Raw genomic sequence first — 18,539 nt, forward strand, 5'->3', positions numbered from 1 at the left:
TTCTGTGTACCTGAAACTAACACAACATTGTAAATCAACTACATTTCAACATTAAAAAAGAAGAAGAAAAAAAAGTTTTCTAAGACTTGGTCCAGGCTTCAGGGGCTTCAGGGTAAGGAAGGAAATCGACCCCCAAACAATTGATAGAATAGTGATGATCCCTGCAGGGTCAGAGGATGGGTCTACGGCTGTGACTTGGCTTGCGGGGAATTAGAAGGAGCTTCCAGAGATGTGACATTTGAGCAGGGTTCTCAGGAAGGAAGACTTCTCTCAGTGGAGACGTGGGGGTGGGGAGGGACATTCCAGGCAGATGATGGAGCAAGAGCAAATAGCACCTGGGCCATTTGGAAAAGGGGGAGGGCGTTTGAAAATGAACAATAAGGGTGTGCGTGCTGTAGGCGCTTAGTGCTTGAAGGTTAGTGAAGCCAAATGTCCCGGAATGGGCAGGATTATGTCATGTATTATGAATAAGTGTCCTGCCTGAAATGGCAATAGCAGCCCCATTGAGAAACTGAGAGTCTGGGTGGGGAAGGAAAGTTTGAGTGTGAGATATGAGTGGAAAGATAAATTAAAGCCAAACTGTAAAGGGCCTCATGGCTAGACACGGGCCTTGGGCCCTCTCGCAAGTGACACAGAGACTCCAAACTCCTTCTCATTCGCAGAGAAGGGCTCCCATCATTTCTAAAACCCAGCAGACATCCTCGCACAGCTCTAGAGGGAGCTGCAGTGGTGGGTGTGCTCACACGGCGCCCAGCTGTGCTCCCTAGGCTCACCTGCTCCCCCATGGCTCTTGCTCCAATTTCTAGTGGTCCTGACTCTGGCCCCAGAATGATGCCATCCTCCCTTGGAAACTACAGACTAAGTGCGGATACAAATTGACACTCAAAAAACATTTGCCAAATTGAATTCACATCCAAGACCTGGTACACCAGCTCAGTGACATATTTAGGTCGTGTATATTTCGGTCACATAAAGGTGGCATCACTGGATTGTCACAGTATTTGCTCTGAGTCTGTAGGAGGGTCTTCATTTCTGGAAGAGGCCAGAGAACTTTCTCTGTCAGCATGCCTGTTAATGATGATAAGAGCTAGCATTTATTAAGCAAGCTGCTTTGAGTCAGGCATTGCTCCTGGTACATTACGTAAATAATTCTACTTCATCATCACCATGACTTGTGTTGCAGGTGATAAAATTGAGGCTAGGAGAGGCAAATGAGTTGCCAAGGGTGCCCACGTGGAGTACCAGGCCTTTTTGTTTTTGTTTTTTTTTTGGTTTTCTGGAATTTATGCCTCTTTAATGCTGAATATAAAATCTGAGATTTCACCAATAACTTGAAAGACAAATGCATACAAATTGAAATCTAAAAACAATAATTATGCAAAGTGCGCCCTGACACTTTAGAAAAGATGTTACATGAAAAGCATTTCTAGAAAAAGTAAAACCGAGATCTGTCTGACTCTAAAGGCCCCTGCCCTTTCCCCTACACCAGCCTGTTCCTCTCGGTCACAAGGAAATGGCGCTTTCTTGAAAGGGAGGAAAGGGACCCAATGCTGGCTGACCCCAAGCAGTGAAGACAGGCGTCTTCTTTCAGCCACCTGATAGGACAGGGTCTGCCGTGGGTTCCCTGCCAGATGGTTCAAGGGCTTCACACCTGCTACCCTTCAGGGCCCCACTCAATTCAAAATGGGGCCAAGGGGCCCGTGAAACAGAAGCAGGAAAGGGAGTGAGCTTGGGCAGGGTGTTCTCTCCCAGGACCACCCAAAGCTGCCTCTGCCAATTCCACGCTTTGGGCTGGTGCCTTGGCTGCGTGGAGTGTACTGATTGAGCAGTCTTTTCATGGGGAAGAGGAGCCTGGGGCCGTGGGGCCGGTCTTCTCGCCCCGGGGCACCATAAAGGCCCATGGCTCACAGCCACCAGAGCCATCGCACAAGCCAGGTCCACCACTGCTGGTTTTTCTTTGCTTCCTCCTGGGTGAGGGCTATTCCTGTCAGAGGGCTATTATCTTGTATGAAGAAACAAGAGCGATTAATTGCCATTGGGGCTAGCCTGTGCCGGGCTGCTCTGACCTCCTTAAATCCCTTGGACTCAGGGCAGGGAATCAACAGAACAGTCTTTTCATCTGGCTAACCATCCATCTATTTATCATCTGCTGTGTCCAGCCACTGTGCTTAGCCCCAGGGAGCAGAAAAGGAATAATAGTCCACTCCTCAGATTTCAGGGGTCCAGTATAGGGAGACTGGAAATATAAACTCAGTGTCCCCAGTCTTCAGCAGCTTATGAATACAAATGGGGGCTCATTCATTCAAATAACTTCTCACTCAGAGACTTTAATCCCCTGCAAAGTGTCCTTCAAATAGTTATTGAAGTTTCCAAGGAGTGTTTGACCTGTAATCATGAACCAATCCATCAGTTTAGCTGACGCTGAGCCCCTACATTACGGCTTGTCGTAGTTCTCTCCTGTCAATGTCCCGTGTCCTCACAGGGAGACCCCACACAGCACTCTTTCTGGAAAAGCCATGGCTACTCCAAAAGGGCTGCCACAAGACCATAAAGCCTTCTGTGCAAAGCAGAGGAAGTTCTTGCTTGCTTTCAGGGGACTGGAGCCCCACTCCCAACCCTTTGTCTGGGTGCCCACGTGCAAGTCACAACCTGGGCAAGCATACATGGTAGCCTGCATGCCAAGGATGCTCCCCACACCACTAGGCCTCAGGGTGCCAGACTGATACCTGGTTCTATGCCAAGGAGAGAATGGCCTCTCCTCACATTTGTGTCGGACTTTGTCACCTGGGGACTTCAGAGTGGTACTACCAGAGCCCAGAATTTCACAAGGTCTGTGACTCACTGCTCCACCAGGACTCACAAATATTTCAAGGGGTTTGGCAGAGAATAAACTCCTCTTCTGCACAGCCCCGATGTCCTTCTGTCTCACATCTTTCTCTCCGCTGTCCAATCCCACATTCAATGCTTCTCCCCAAACTACCCTCACATACATCAGTTCATGCAAACAGAATCCAAGCAGGTGCCCAGTCCACCAATTCTGACTCCCATTCTAGGCTCAGTTAGAACACTCTTTTGCATAAGTAACTACAATGCGGTGATGACAAAAGCTATCATAGGTACAAGAACAGAGGAGCGTGTAAATCAGATGTGTCTTGGAGAAGGAACATCGGAATTGAGCCTTAAATAAGGAGTAGGGAAAGTTAAAGGGGGTAACATTCCAGACAGAAGGATCAGCATGAGCAAAGCTGCAGAGGCATCAGCTTGGTGTTGCTGGAGTATAAACTGCAAGGCAGGGAGGGAGAAGGGAAGCTGGACGACTCAGGAGGGGGCGGGTCAAAGATGGTTGTATAGACTATATTGAGGAGATCGTACTTTGTTTTAAGGAAGCCACTGAAGGTGTCTAGCAGAGAGTGAGAGATTGGCTGTGTGCTTTGGATAGACTATTCTGGTTATACACAGAATGAGTTTTAGAGTGCCAGAGAGGAGGAAGTGAGTCTACCAGGGGGTGGTTGGAGTGTTTGGGGTAGGAAGTGATAAGGACCAGAGTAGAGCAGTGGTAGACAAGGAGGACAGAAAGGAAGAGGGGAAGGAGGAGAAGGGGAAGGAGGAGAAGGGGGAGGAGGAACAGGAGAGGGAGGAGGGGGATTGAGGCAAGTCCACAAGTAGAGCAGTGAGGATGACTCCCAGGTTTCTGGCTTGGACATCCATGTATAATGAGTGACCAAGACGGTAACACAGGAGCAAGAATTGGGGTGGGAATATGACCAGTTCCTTTTATAAAGTGTCTGTGTACATCCTCAAGGAGTGACAGGTGGACTCTGGAGATACGGATCTGAAGCACAGGAGAAGGACCTGAGCCAAGGCTATAGATTTGGAATCACCAGAAGGGCAATCAAGCTTATGAATGGGTCACTGCCAGAGAGCATTTGAAGGAGAGAAGAGGGCTAAGCACAGAGCTTGTGTAACAAGAAGGAAAAAAGAAAAGCAACGTCAATAAGAGGTAGGGAAAACCCAGCATACAGTTGTGTTAGGGAAAGCCAACAGAGGGGAGAGATCGAGGAGAATGGAGTGGTCACCCGTGTCAACTGGTGCAACAAGGTCAGAGGAGATAAGGACTTGCTGACAAGTGCCCGTTAGGTGTTGGATGTGACTAGCCAGAGAACAATGTGCTGAAGTGTGCGTGGCAGGGAGGGAGCTGAGATAGAAAGGCAAGAGAGAACTGCTATTTCAAGATTGGAGGTGACAGGAGAGAAACAAGAAGGAATTTGTGTGAGTAGCCAGTGGAGGGAGTTCCTACCTCTCCATGAGGTATGTTTGAACAGGTGGCTAGGGGAAAGGGAAGGAAGCAGGGAGAGCGAGAGATTAGAAAGAAACATAGACAGGTAGGTGTCCTGGAACAGTTAAGGCAGGAAGGGCACCTGAGCAGGGGGTAGGCCTGGCCTGCACCAAGTGGAGCGATGCAGCTCCTGAGACCCAGGGAAGGGCAGAAGCACTGAGGTGAGTCTGTAAGTAGAGGGGTTCACGCCTGAAGGTCTGTGATGTGGGGGGAAGGAGTCTGAACTGATGTGGGAACTCCAGGATACTGGAGAAGACACTAAATGACCACCACAGAAGGGGGCAAAGCAACCCACCAGGGATGCTCAGAAGAGTTGCGCTTTGTTTCTGTTTGGTTGACCCAGAAGCCTAGGTGCAAGAGAATGTGCCCCGGCAGAAAAACAACAGCTTGAGTATTCGTGTGAATCCTTTCTTTTTCCTTTCGCTTTTCTCCAAAAGGCAAGTGTCTTGCGAAACCTTAAGCTGCCTTTTTCTTCCCATAGATGCAGCAAGTGTCAGGGATTTGATGGGAGGCCTACACTGCCCAGAAATAATATTACTGCTTAAGTTTCCAGAAGGCCTCGTCAGGCCTTCTTCTGGTCCCGCCTCCTTAGGCCCCAGGCAGGCAACGTCTATTGAAATATTGGCTGCAGGGTGCCAGACCTCTGAAGGCCATTTTTCCTTACAGCCTGACTGGACCTGCCTGGTTGAGAGGTGGCATAAGCAGGTATGTTTCAGACATGGGAGCTATGTCTCTGCAGCAGGCGGAGAAAGCATTTCCTGGTTGAAGAGTAGTGTAGAAGGGTTTGGGGCTTGTCTCAAGCTCCCCAAACAGCAGAGGCCTGAGAAACAATCTCAGGTATCTCCCTCTGCCTCCCCTCTGTCGGCTGAAACCCTCAGCAGAGGGTCTCCATCAGCCAAGTGAAACCCTCCAAGACAGGTGCCCATTTCAGGGTAGATCGTCTTTTTTCTCATTCACTGTGGCTTTCTCTCTTGGAAGATCATGATGGGTGAGTCTGCAGTCAACCCCTTAATCTAACCTCCTCCGAGGTCAGCCCTGGGTGGGGACAAGGAGCAGGCACACGAGGGAGAGTAAGGAGACACTAAGTAAGCCCATCTGAAAAAGAACCTTTAGAAACAGGAACCTCAACCCCAGGAGGGAGTTAACCTTCCTCAGCTGTCTGAATCTGGGCCTCTCCCACCTGTCACAGTCTCCATTGGTGCCCCTCACCTCACCCTGCTCCTACATCCACCCAGCCTGTTTCCTCACCCCTCATTTCTGGATTCACTGCCCTTTCTCCAGTCCCTCAAAGCTCGGCTGCATCCTGTGCCAGACACCTTCTAGCAAATACTTCTTGATTGCACAATCTTATATATGAGCAGGAAATGGGACAATTCTGGGACTGATGGAAGGAAAGACAAACTTCAAGTTATCAGTTACGCTGAAACATTTACTGAGCATGCCAGGTACTTTAAAAAATAAACCGTCCTATGGGAGAGCTCACAATGGAACGGAGAAAACGAAGTAAAAGGTATTTTCAGTCTAAATGGGGATAAGTCCTGTTTTCACATAGCTGAAGGCAAAACCCCTAATCATTTCAGATTTTCTCAAGCAAGACATTCTAAAATTAGCAATTTGCAACTGCCTGCATGCTATGGTAATTATGAGAGATTCCAGGGCACAGGCTCTAGAACTCAGCTTTAAGGACAGAAATACCTTCTCAGTCTACCAAGAATTGAACAATCTCTACAGGAACTGATTTTCCATATTGATATATGTAAGCATTATAATGGGAATTACAAAGCTAGCTGTAGGACTGTAGTTACTTGGCTACAAAGACAGGACCTACACTCCTGGCTGGCACCAGAGAAAGACCGAGTAAGAACCAGTAAGCACAGAACTAAATGTATTTACCGAGTATATCAAAAACAAATCAAACACCTGGACAATTTCAAGAGCTATCATAGCCTAGTAAGTTGCTGTTCTCTAGTCATGAGACAAAAGTGCCATCTCAAGATCTGGAGTTAAAAACCCAGAATAAATGGACCTTTTTTTTTTTAAACACTTTTGTGATTTTTCCAGATTCCACGCACCCTAATCTGTAAGTTACTTAAAATAAAAACTACTTTGGTTTACCAAAAACTCAGGTCATTGCAGAAAACGTGGAAACTATGACAGAATAGGGGACAAAAAGCTAGACCATCCTTAATTATCACATAAGGCTAACTTCTTGAACATTTTGGCATTATTCCTGCAAGGTCAGATCTTTTTCTATATAGGTATTTTGTGTCATATTTTACATACTGATTTTTAGTTTCAAGTGGGACTTTCCAGACCTTGTCCTAGATCCTAGGAATGGACTCTACTTGGACCTTGTTGGTATCTCATGAAGATGGACTACACATATACAGACCAGGGTTCTCCAACTTTAGTGTGCATTGCAATCACCTGGAGGACTTTTAAGAACAGGTTGCAGGGCCTCAACCCCAGTTTCTAATTCAGTTAAGTCTGAAAGTTGCATTTCTATTGCGCTCCCAGGTGACGCAGATGCTGCTGCTGCTGCTGGTCTAGGGATCACACTTTGAGAAATCACAGAAAACTGAAAAACAGAGATGAACTGTTTAAACACTGGTGTGGTTCTGTATTCTCAAAAACACTTAGTGACACTCTTTGAGTAGAATTTTTTCTCTTAAACTGATTTCATTTAGAAAACAAATACAATGGGTCAGTTCGTTGAAAGTCCAACATCTATTCAAATTTAATAGGAAAAGATGTGCGTTAGCTAGGAGAATCTTCTGAGAGTTTTTGACCACAGCCATTCCACAGCCCACAGTTGAATTCCAAGCAGACAAAGCCCTCCGCTGGTCCCCAACTGCCTCCCTAGTCTCATCTTTCCTTAGCCATTTTATCCTTTATCACCAAAATATTTCCTCACTGCTCCTCACACTTCCCTTTCCATGTGCCCTTCTCTGTGCCTGGAATGCTCCCCAGCCCGGCATTCTACCAATCAGACTTAAAACCACAATTCAAATGCCGTGTCTGTATGAGCTCTTCCCTGAAATACTAAGCAGTAAATCAATCCTCTGTGCTTTTAGTACTTTGTTCTTTACTTTATGTTATATTAAAACTATGTTTACTTACCCATGTTAAGTTATACCACCCTAAAGGGTAGGTGGCATGACATATTCCGGTCTGGACCACTGAGAAGCTTACAGTGTGCTGAGCGGCTGAGTGACAGACAAATGAACTTATAATTGCAATATAAAACACAGTGCCTAATCCAAGCACATGTCAGAGAAAAACCTGTGTTCCTACAGTGAAAGACAGTATACTGTGATGGACAAGTGCAGTGGGCTTTGGAACTAGACTACCTGCCATTAGCAGTTTAACGTGAGTAAATTACTAACTTCATATACCTCAGTTACCACACCTATAAAATGTGGGTAACAGAGATGCCTTCTTCAAAGGGTGTTGTAAGGCACAAATGGGTTAATATAAGTAAAATGTTTAGAGTAGTGCTGGGCATTTTTGAGTGAGTGCTCAACAAATGTTCACTAGTGTTATTTCTACAAACTGAAAGGTACAAAGCTGGTTTTCCTCTCAAGAAATCAACAACCAAGTTGGGGAAAAAAGACCACAACCTGTGAAAGGTGTAACATAAAGCAGAAAAGAAGGTATTAAATGTCAAAAATTAAGAACTGATGAAATAAACATACAATCTCTTGGGATGACTATTTTAAATAAAATCCCATTCATTTGTATGTTTAAGTTCAGATGAACTTATTAAAACATAAAAACCAAGAAAGCAGCTCTAATACTAGGTTGAATCACATGAAATTATCTTTATAGGTTAAGATGATCAAGTATTAGCATTTTAATGTGTTTCAATGTAACACTTTCTAGTTGTGTACTTTGCTCTCAAAAACTGAAGATAAGCTCTCCACAGATTTACATGAAGAGAGAGACAGAGAAAGAGAAAAATAGAGAGAAAGAATTAGGTTTTCTGTACAAAAGCAGAAAATTAAGGAATTCTATCTCAAAATCACCTCTGGACACCTAATTCAACCCCATAAAGATAAAACTAAAGTCAAATGTCTAGAAGAACATCTTAAGGTAAATATTTTGAAGAGATTAGAAATACTTGTATATTTTAATGAATTCAAAAAAAATCTCCACTGCCTCTCTTAATGTATAAAAGTATAGGTATTGTTATGTGATCTGTGACCAAAAAAGGAAAAGAGAAGAAAGAAAAGAAGACAATTATAGTCTCATTCGCCCACAGTAAAGATATTAAACTCATACTTATCACTTCACATTTTTCTATATGAGTGTATTTTATAGCCATCAACTGCAAATGAGCACTTCAAACCTAATATTACTCAAATTTTTCTTTAATAAAGAAAAATCAAAGGAATTATTTAACAAATATGCACAACTATGCTCAAATGACAAAAATGATCTCTTTAGAAATCTTAAGGGTAGCAGAGATGTATGCTAAGAGGGTACCACCATTAAAAAAAAACCCCAACAAATTCATTCTATGACTAGAAAATGTCTTAAGAATATTAATTCATTAAGAAAATATTTCAATTTTCTTCTATCACAGAGACTGTAAATTTAATCAACTCATTTCTATATCAAGTTACACAGTATATATTCCTTTCTCTAGTTTCTCATGCAAAAGATTTGAGTTTTTCTCAAAATAGAGCAAGTCAGTGCTAATGGTTTCAAGTCAGGGCTTGGAATCAGCCTAGAAAAGCTAGCTTGGAAGGTCTTTTATATTCACTTGTACCCTAGCCTAATAAGAGCTCTCTCCTTTTTTACAGTTAATCTCTATTACTAACGAATGATCCCTTATACTTACTCAACAGATAAATTACAACAAACATACCTATAGATTAATACAGTATCGTTCAATGAGAACAGCTGGAGGCTAATGACACCCTGGCAGTCTCCTGGTACTGTTTTTAGAAATCAGAAAAACTACCTCATTCCAGCTAATACATAAGAATAATACTTTAATAAAAAGCGTTTATCCTGCCTATGTGCTTCCCCTAAAAGGCAATGTAAGGCTCAGAACTAAATAAAATTAGAATACAAAAAGTAATGAGTACACCTAAAAAAATGTAAGAAGAAGTGTGAGTGAGAACTGTTTCCTATAATCCTAACCACATTACCTCATGGGTAACTTTCAGAGTAATTATTGTAAAAATACAATAAATACTATAATGGAAATATAGGGATTCATTTATTACTTTTTGGTTTACAAACAAAGGCACCCAATAATGCTTCTATTTGCTTTTTATAAAAGACTATCAATTTACATTTAAAACAAAAAAGCAAAAAACCCTGAACCAGTTCCTACAGATAAGCACAAAAAGGAGGAGAAATAAGAATTTTTCCTCCCTGCTTCCAAGCTTTATCACACAGATTCAAAAAATGTTTATTTTACACCATCCTTAAGTCAAAGAATATATTGCCATGCTTCTCTGTATTGAGTTTTAGGACGTATTAATGTTGCCAAGTCAAATTTAAATATAGTTACCATGACATCACAATGACAAACGCATATGCCAGAATTATAATTACAAGAGTGAAAAGGGGAAAAAAACCCAAATGTTTCATAGTATCGCTTTATCAAATGAGTTAAATGAAATATTAAATTTATTTAATAGGCTATCCTGTTAAAATTTGAGTTCACATATGAAATAAAATCAAACAGAACTAAAAACCATGTGTACCAAATAACATAAATAAAAATGATTTCCAAAATCTTTGAGTTAAGCTTAAATTTAGTTGGTGAGGAATAACAACCTATATACTTTTTATACTAATTTTAGAACTTTAAGTTCCAGAATGACATATTAATTTATTCACTAGTTTTCTTTTGACAACAGAATTCTAAACAAACACACAAAATTAATGCAGTGGCCTCAGCACCCTCCCAGTTAGCACTTTTTTAAGTTAAGATTACAAGAACAATGACAGAGTTCAGAAACATACACCTCCCATGTACTTCATATGCCTGCCAAAGTTGTTCCTGATTCTTTTTCAAGACACAAAAACAATTCATCTGATTCTAAGTATATTCAGCAGATGTATAAAAATCATACAAGTTAGCATGTTTTCAACACATTATGGAAATGTATTTGGAGAAGTGGAGTATTCAATGTACAGAGCATCTACTGTTAATTATGTGGGCCACTTTAAATCAAAGGCATCATCATTTATTCCATTTTTAGACACTGTCATGGTCTCTCATACCTTACACAAGGTATGGTCCTGGACCAAAGACTTGAATATCATCAAAAGAAAAATATATATTTATATACGTATTTCTTTTAAAATAACGTTTCAAAAGTTTTACTACAGAAAATCTGGCTTCAACATGGAAGCATTTTCCTTTTCAAGATTATACACCTGCATGGAAGAAGGTGATTTCCTTTACATTTAGTTTTTTCACAATAACAAAATAAACTTCTTATACACTGCATTTAAACTGACAAAGAAAATTAAGTTCCATGTAACTTTTTGTATTGTGAACTGATTTCATTACATATATTCAAGATACATTGTTAATGACTTAAATATATTACAACTTGCTCAGCTAAATTGGAACATGTTATGCTGATCTGTTAAACCAAATTAATGTTAAAACAGTAAGGAGAGTTACCATTAAGGTTGAAAGTGAATTATAATGTATCATTAAAATATACATTATTTTTCTTGCTATTACTTGTTTCTATAATGCATTTCTTTCTAAAAGCTAAAATCACATGCAGAAAAAAATAAATGATATCTTCAAACTCATCCAACAGTTTGCTACTTTATATGGTACGTAAATAAAGTCCTTTATTTAATTTTATACACATTATTTTACGCATTATTTTTCTTGAAGGAATTCAGCTCTAGAGGTCAAGAGTTAGTATGTGTTTACACACGTATGAGAACATTTTCTTAATGTTATGACTACCTGCAAATACATTCTTTCATAATAATGTACTTTCAGTTTTCACTGGAAAGACTGTATAAGCCTTTAAAAGTCCTATTAATAAAACTTATAATGGGAGGAGAGCACAAGTATGGTAAACTTCTCCCCACATACACACCTGCTTGTCAAAGTCTCAAGTAGTCATCCAGCTTCAAAACATGAACAAAATGTCACAGGACTTATTTTTATTTGGTCATAATGTAGACAAGAAAAGTGTATTCCTATTCTTTTTGATACTAATAGTCTTACTGAATTTTCATTTTCCTTCTAAAAAGACATAGTATATGTTGATATGGAGTCTGAAACTCATTTAGATCCAGTAGGGTCTTTACATAATAACATACAGCCTTCTGATTATGAAAGCAATTGATTGCTGATAGAAAAGTGATATGCATCAGACCTCTAACCAAAGAAAGGAAAATGAGAACATATCTTTCATGTCTGAGACCACTCAATAACTTACAGGATGATGTGAAAATAATTTGGCTGTAATTTAAACAAAACTAAAACCCACGTCAACTGATGAAAAAAAATCAAACACTGAAGAATCAAATATCTACCTACTTAGCTAGTATTCTTGTCCAAATAAAATGCTTTCCACTGCACTAAATATTAGAATTAGAAATTTACTATACGTTAAGGCATATTTTAATTAGTATGTTCCAGAATTGCACAGTTATACTGGTCAACGTTCCTATTTCCCCACTTCTACCCTCACCCCATCCCTTTTCCCCAGGAATCAAAACGTTAGGTCATGGTTTTGGTGGCTACTGTAGATTTGAGCTGGCATACCACAGTGTATTCACTAGGTTTTCATGAGCATAAACATTAAAATGTTACATAAAATGTACCACACTCTGATCTAAGACGGTTTAATATCTTGACAAAAGGTGAGATGACTTAAGTACATTTTACATTTTGTGCATTTAGACCACCATATGCATAGATGTTCTAATGCTAAATTCTTGTCTTCAGTATCTCATAGTGCTGGATGCTCGAAAGTATGACAGAAACTTGTAACACAGACTAACCACAAAATACCAGATGTTTCTTGCCATTTGTGATCTTGCGATAAAAATGCGCCAAATCAGGATCACAAGGATAGTATTGAAACCATAACGTATGTTCCTCAACCTGGAAAGCAAATCAAGAGATAAATTGGATGAATACTGTTGGATAGCAAATAACTTGATGTTCAGTTTTTAATCTAATCGAAGTTCAAATATGTGTCATTATGAAACTTACTTAAAAACTAACTAGAAGTCCTTAAATCAGAAAGTTAACAAAAGTCAAACAAACTGTGCACACACTGGACAGCAGTCCATTAAACAATGCATTACCTCTATTAACAATGAATAACACAAAGGTTTTTTTACAACGGCATATTTGGGATAATTTATTTATTCAATAAGTATTAATGTGCATTCTTCTGTGTGCCCAGTACTGTATTAGGCAACAAGTCTATTAGTAGGTAAAACAACATGTCCCTCGCACTTCCAGAGTTTCCTATCTAATCTAAAAAGGTATATTCATTATATATATCATCCTACAGACAAAATAAACACTTTTTGGACATCTTTATCTGCTTAGAAGTTGTCAGACAAGTGAATTTACTCCTTTAGTTATACCTGACAGTCACACGATCAAAGGCCAACTGGACACAAATGAAATATGGCACCTGCTCTATGCAGGAGGACCCTCCCAGTCTCAAAGAGCAAAATGCACATTATCTTGCTCACGTTTCAAAACATTTTTGATGTTTTTTCAGTGGTGTTAGAAAGGAATACAAACACAAAACTTTAGATATGCAATAGTGCTACATATATTCCATTAACTTCAACAGGCAGTTTGAGATATAGGACCACAGCTGATCTTTGAACAATGCGGGGGTTGGGATACCAACCCTCCACACAGTTGAGAATCCAAGTATAACTTTACACTCAGCCCTCCTTATCTGTGTTCCTGCATCAGCAAATTCAACCAACATCAGATTGCGTAGTCCTGTAGTATGTATTTATTGAAAAAAATCTGCACGTAAGTGGAACCCTCTCAGTTCAAACCCATGTTGTTCAAGGGTTAATTGTACAATATATGAATAATGAATGTAAATAAAAGAGCTTTGAATTAGGAATCAAAGATCAGTATTCTAATTTACTCTGCCACTTAATACAATATGACCTTGTCAAACACAATTTCCTAAGCCTCAGTTTCCTCATTTATACAACTAGCTGCCCTGTAAGGCCTCATAGAGTTGAAAACACAAGGAAAATGTGAAAGTTCTGAAAAATTCATAAAAATTGTATTAAAAAAGCTACTACAAATAAAAGAGATTACTTTTAAAGTTAACTGTATCTTTGAGTGATAGATTAACAGTAATTTTTCCTTTCCTATTGTCTGAATTTTTAAAAAACAATCAGTACGTATTACTTTTACAAAGGGACTAAGGGAATATTTATAATTATTTTATAAACAAAGAAAAATATTCTACACTTTTCCTCTTCCAAAGATGTATTTAAGTAGGGCAAAAAAACAAACAAAAACTAATCTTTAAATTACCTCCAGTTTAAAACACATTTTTATTTTCTCCTAGTATCTTTACTACTTTAGTAGCAATATAAAGGAAGGTAACAGTGATTATTAAAGCTAAATTCCACCTGAACTTAGTACTAAGGAACAGTATAAATAGATGAAAATAGTAAGTTTCAACACTCATAGGCTAAGTCAATACTACCATAGTTACAGTCCAAAGGCAAGCACTTTTCCTAAATACAGTGAATGAAAAGATACTGCTAATAATATACTGTATCAGCTTACCAAAAAACCTCTAACATTTCATAGGGAAGACAAGATAAAACCAAGCCCATATAAAACTTACTTGTTCAGATGTTTTCTAGCTGCAGGGAGGCCAGACATTTCTTCATTCAATACGTATTTCTTAGTTCCCATACAGTAGTTCTCTATATATTCTGCCCAATGTAACTGCCGTACATCAATATTAAAGGTCTACATAAACAAATATTATTGGTTATTTTCGTAAATAACTTTTTTCACAACCAGTCAAAAACTCGTACTTTTTCTAAAGGCTAGTTCCACATGACATGATTACAAAATGTTTACAGTATTAATTTTGAATGCTATTCACAGAAAATTCTTATTCCTATTTCACATCTTTCATTAAACACAAAACATTTTAGTATAATCTGAAAACTCATGTCAACATTTAAAGAAGACTATATGAAGTGCACGTGATTCTAAATTTGAAAAGATACTTAACCTCATTAATAAAAATGGATATGCAAATTAAAACTAGACTGAGGTATTTATTACTTATTAGATTTGTAAAAAATGTAGACTTTGACATCATATTCTGGTGAGGCCTTGTGCAAGTAGGCATTCTCATACATTGCTAGAAATGTGTATCATTCTCCATTCTTTTATTTTCAACTTTGCTGTATCCTTATCTTTCAAATATTTTTCTTACAAGTAGCATACAGATTTTTTTTTCAGTTTGAGTTTTTGACCGTTCCTTCATCCCACTGTACAACACATACTGCCCAATGGATCATTAGAAGGGGAGTACCCAGGTGAAGAAATAGATTATTATAAAACCCAGAAGATCCCCTCATGGCCACTCCTAATCACTATCTCCTCTCTCCTCCCACTAGTAACAACTGTCTTGAATTCTAACACTAAATGTTGTGTTATTTTTTCATTCTTTTGTTGATAGACATTTGAGTTTTTTCCAGTTTTTGGCTATTGGGAATAAACCTTCTATGAACCCTGTACACACATTTGTGTATGGTATGTATCTAGAAATAGAATAGCTGAGCCAAAAGATATTCATATGTTCAATTTACTAGCTAATGCCAAACAGTTTTCCTAAGTGGTTGTATCAATTTACATTCCAAGTGGCAATGTATGAGAGTTCCTGTTAATCCACATCCCTCCCAACTCTTGGCATTTTAATTTAAATTTTTAACTTTAGCCACTTTGGTGGTTATGTAGTAGTATCTCAATGTGACTTTAGTATGCATTTTGTATTACATAAAAAGCTTATATAGAAATGGTAAAAGGTGTTAGTAATCCTACTGAAAAATAGTCTAGAGAGATGAACAGTTTACAAATGTGCACATGTCTAAGACATTCAGATCCAGGAAGCACAACTGAAACAGAATAAATTATTTCTAAATTACACCCAGATGCATTCATAGTGAAATCACAGAATACCAAGCATAAATAAAAACTCTGAAAAAGAGGCAGGAGTAATAGACCACCTATAAAGCAACAGCAAATTAGACTGATTTTTTAACAGCAATGAAGTAAGACAGAATATAAAAAGAAAGTTATCTTTAATGTGCTAAAATCATGTTACAGAAACAAGCATGAAATAAAGACATGCCAGACAACTGAAAACTGACAATTCACTACTGGTAGATCCCCTACTCAGCCATATTCTGATATTCCGGATATATTTCAAGCAAGAAGAAAATGATCCTAAAGAGAAGATCTGATAGCAAAGACACTGATAATTACACAGTTAAAGTAAAACTGAACAAAATAATCATTTTTAATTATGATGTTTAAATACAGAACTAAAGTAACATATAAACATGTAAGTTAGTGGGGGTGGTAATCAGAGCTAGAACATTTTATGGTCCTAAATATCATTCAGGAAGACGATATAGAAATTGTTCAATTTAGACTTTGTTAGGTATGCATATTCAAGTATCTAAGGTAATCTCAAAAAGAAAATACACAGAGTTTACGTTTCAATCTAACAGAGAACAGAATGTGTAATGATAAAATTAAGAGTATATGAAAAACAATTTCTGAGAGAAGGTTTTCCCCTTAAACTTAAAGAAAACATGGTGTTTGGGGGGACAATGCATAAATAAAGTAAAAGTTCTCTTTGAACCTGACATTAAAGAGAAAAAAAATCAAAATTTCAGTCATGCTTTGACAATACCTGTTACTCTCAGATATTTACACTATAAATTCTAAGGTAAAACAATTTTATTTTACCACCACTTATTATGACTGAGATTTAATGAGAGACTATAAATAGATGAATGACTTTCTTACTGCATAATGGTTGTGGAAAACATCCAATTATTTCTCAGGTTACTAATCAGTATGCTACTCATTCTCTAATTAGTATGCTAATCATTATCTAAAATAAAAACACTTGCCTTTTTATCTTCAGGGCTTAGCTGATTCATTAACATATTGACATTGTCAGTATTCCAAACCCAAGAATTACTTGTGAAATATTCAAGAAACACCATAGCTTTGTGAAGACGAGTTATTGTTTTCATCATCCTGTATTATAAGAAAAATTGAGATTCATAAATTTGCACAGATAAGGGAAAATGTCATCACCACCCAGGGTACCAGTTTTTACACTGAGACATTAATAGTAAAATTGTAATACGTAATTCAATTTAAGTGTACCAAATCACCAGGGAGTAAGAATATTTCTGCATCTTAGAAGGACATTTTATAAACCCAAAATGAAAAGAATTTAAGCAGCAGTAAATGAATTTAATACAGCCTAAATACAGTTCTCCTGATATATGAAATTAATTTTCTAAGGAAATAAAATAAAGGTCAAATTTTCCATATACAATACTAAGCAAATAAATGGATTCAATTAGTATTCCCTTCCTTTTTGTTCCTTAAACCACACTTGAATTCAGCTGATTTTACTAAGATTTTCTGAATTCATAACATATTGTGTTACATTATAATCTCAACTCTTCAGGATTATAATCTCAATTCTTTTGCATCATGGAAGCAAAGTACACAGAAATATTCGTTTCCCATTTAGACAACTCCCTCTATATATTTTAAATAATTTTTTCTTTAAGATTGATAGGTACCACTCTCGATTGTCTGGATGTGTCAAGAAATCAATGACTCATGTTGACAACTTTCTTAAATAGATATTCAAGATACTCACTCATCTCCCCAAATCCCCAATATCCATCTTTATAGAAGTAAGAGTTTGATACTTTTTTTGTTTCTTTTTAAAAGGGTGAGGAGCTTTAATCTTTAAATCTGTAATTTTATATATCATAGCTCACTGTAAGTCATTGATATCATAACACTTACCAGAGTAGTAACATCTATACAATAATAATTACCTATTACAAGCAGAGAAAGGAAAGAAAGAACTTTTTGAAATAAAACACACATCAAAAATTCCTAACCTCTGCCTACAGAATGGGAGAAAATTTTTGCAAATGAAACCGACAAAGGCTTGATCTCCAGAATATATAAGCAGCTCATACGACTCAATAAGAAAAAAACAAACAACCCAATCCAAAAATGGGCAAAAGACCTAAACAAGCAATTCTCCAAGGAAGAAATACAAATGATCAATAGGCACACGAAAAAATTCTCAGTATCACTAATTATCAGAGAAATGCAAACCAAAACTACAATGAGGTATCACCTCACACCAGTCAGAATGGCCGTCATTCAAAAATCCACAAATGACAAATGCTGGAGAGGCTGTAGAGAAAAGGGAACCCTCCTACACTGCTGGTGGGAATGCAGTTTGGTGCAGCCACTTTGGAAAACAGTATGGAGATTCCTCAAAAGACTAGGGACAGACTTACCATATGACCCAGGGATCCTGCTCCTGGGCATATATCCAGAAGGAACCCTACTTCAAAAAGACACCTGCAGCCCAATGTTCATAGCAGCACTATTTACAATAGTCAAGACATGGAAACAGCCTAAATGTCCATCAACAGGTGACTGGATAAAGAAGATGTGGCATATTTACACAATGGAATACTATTCAGCCATAAAAACTGACAACATAATGCCATTTGCAGCAACATGGATGTTCCTAGAGAATGTCATTCTAAGTGAAGTAAGACAGAAAGAGAAAGAAAAATACCATATGAGATTGCTCTCATGTGGTATCTAAAAACAAACAAACAAAAATAAAAAAAAATCCACAAATACAAAACAGAAACAGACTCAGATAAAGAATACAAACGTGTGGTTGCCAAGGGAGCAGGGAGGGTGGGAAGAGACAGACTGGGATTTCAAAATGTAGAATAGATAAACAAGATTATACTGTACAGCACAGGGGAATATATACAAGATCTTGTAGCTCACAGTGAAAAAAAAATCTGACAATGAATATATGTATGTTCATGTATAACTGAAAAATTGTGCTCTACGCTGGAATTTGACACAACATTGCAAAATGACTATAAC

General features: G+C 38.2%; 1 protein-coding gene across 2 annotated transcripts in view; it reads right to left on the reverse strand.

Moving 5' to 3' along the window:
• Window positions 1–8,940: 8,940 nt before the first annotated feature.
• The window catches only part of FAR1 (fatty acyl-CoA reductase 1), a 63,005-nt gene continuing 53,406 nt past the window's right edge, over window positions 8,941–18,539 (reverse strand). For both annotated transcript variants that reach the window (XM_010977249.3, XM_031459980.2), the window contains exons 10-12: window positions 16,496–16,625; window positions 14,182–14,309; window positions 8,941–12,440 (exon numbers count right to left, since the gene is read on the reverse strand). In XM_010977249.3, the coding sequence (XP_010975551.1) occupies window positions 12,278–12,440; window positions 14,182–14,309; window positions 16,496–16,625 (421 nt within the window). In that variant the 3' untranslated portion in view covers window positions 8,941–12,277. The remainder of the gene's footprint in view (window positions 12,441–14,181; window positions 14,310–16,495; window positions 16,626–18,539) is intronic.

Source organism: Camelus dromedarius, chromosome 12, assembly GCF_036321535.1.
Source record: "Camelus dromedarius isolate mCamDro1 chromosome 12, mCamDro1.pat, whole genome shotgun sequence".
Taxonomy (NCBI): domain Eukaryota; kingdom Metazoa; phylum Chordata; class Mammalia; order Artiodactyla; family Camelidae; genus Camelus; species Camelus dromedarius.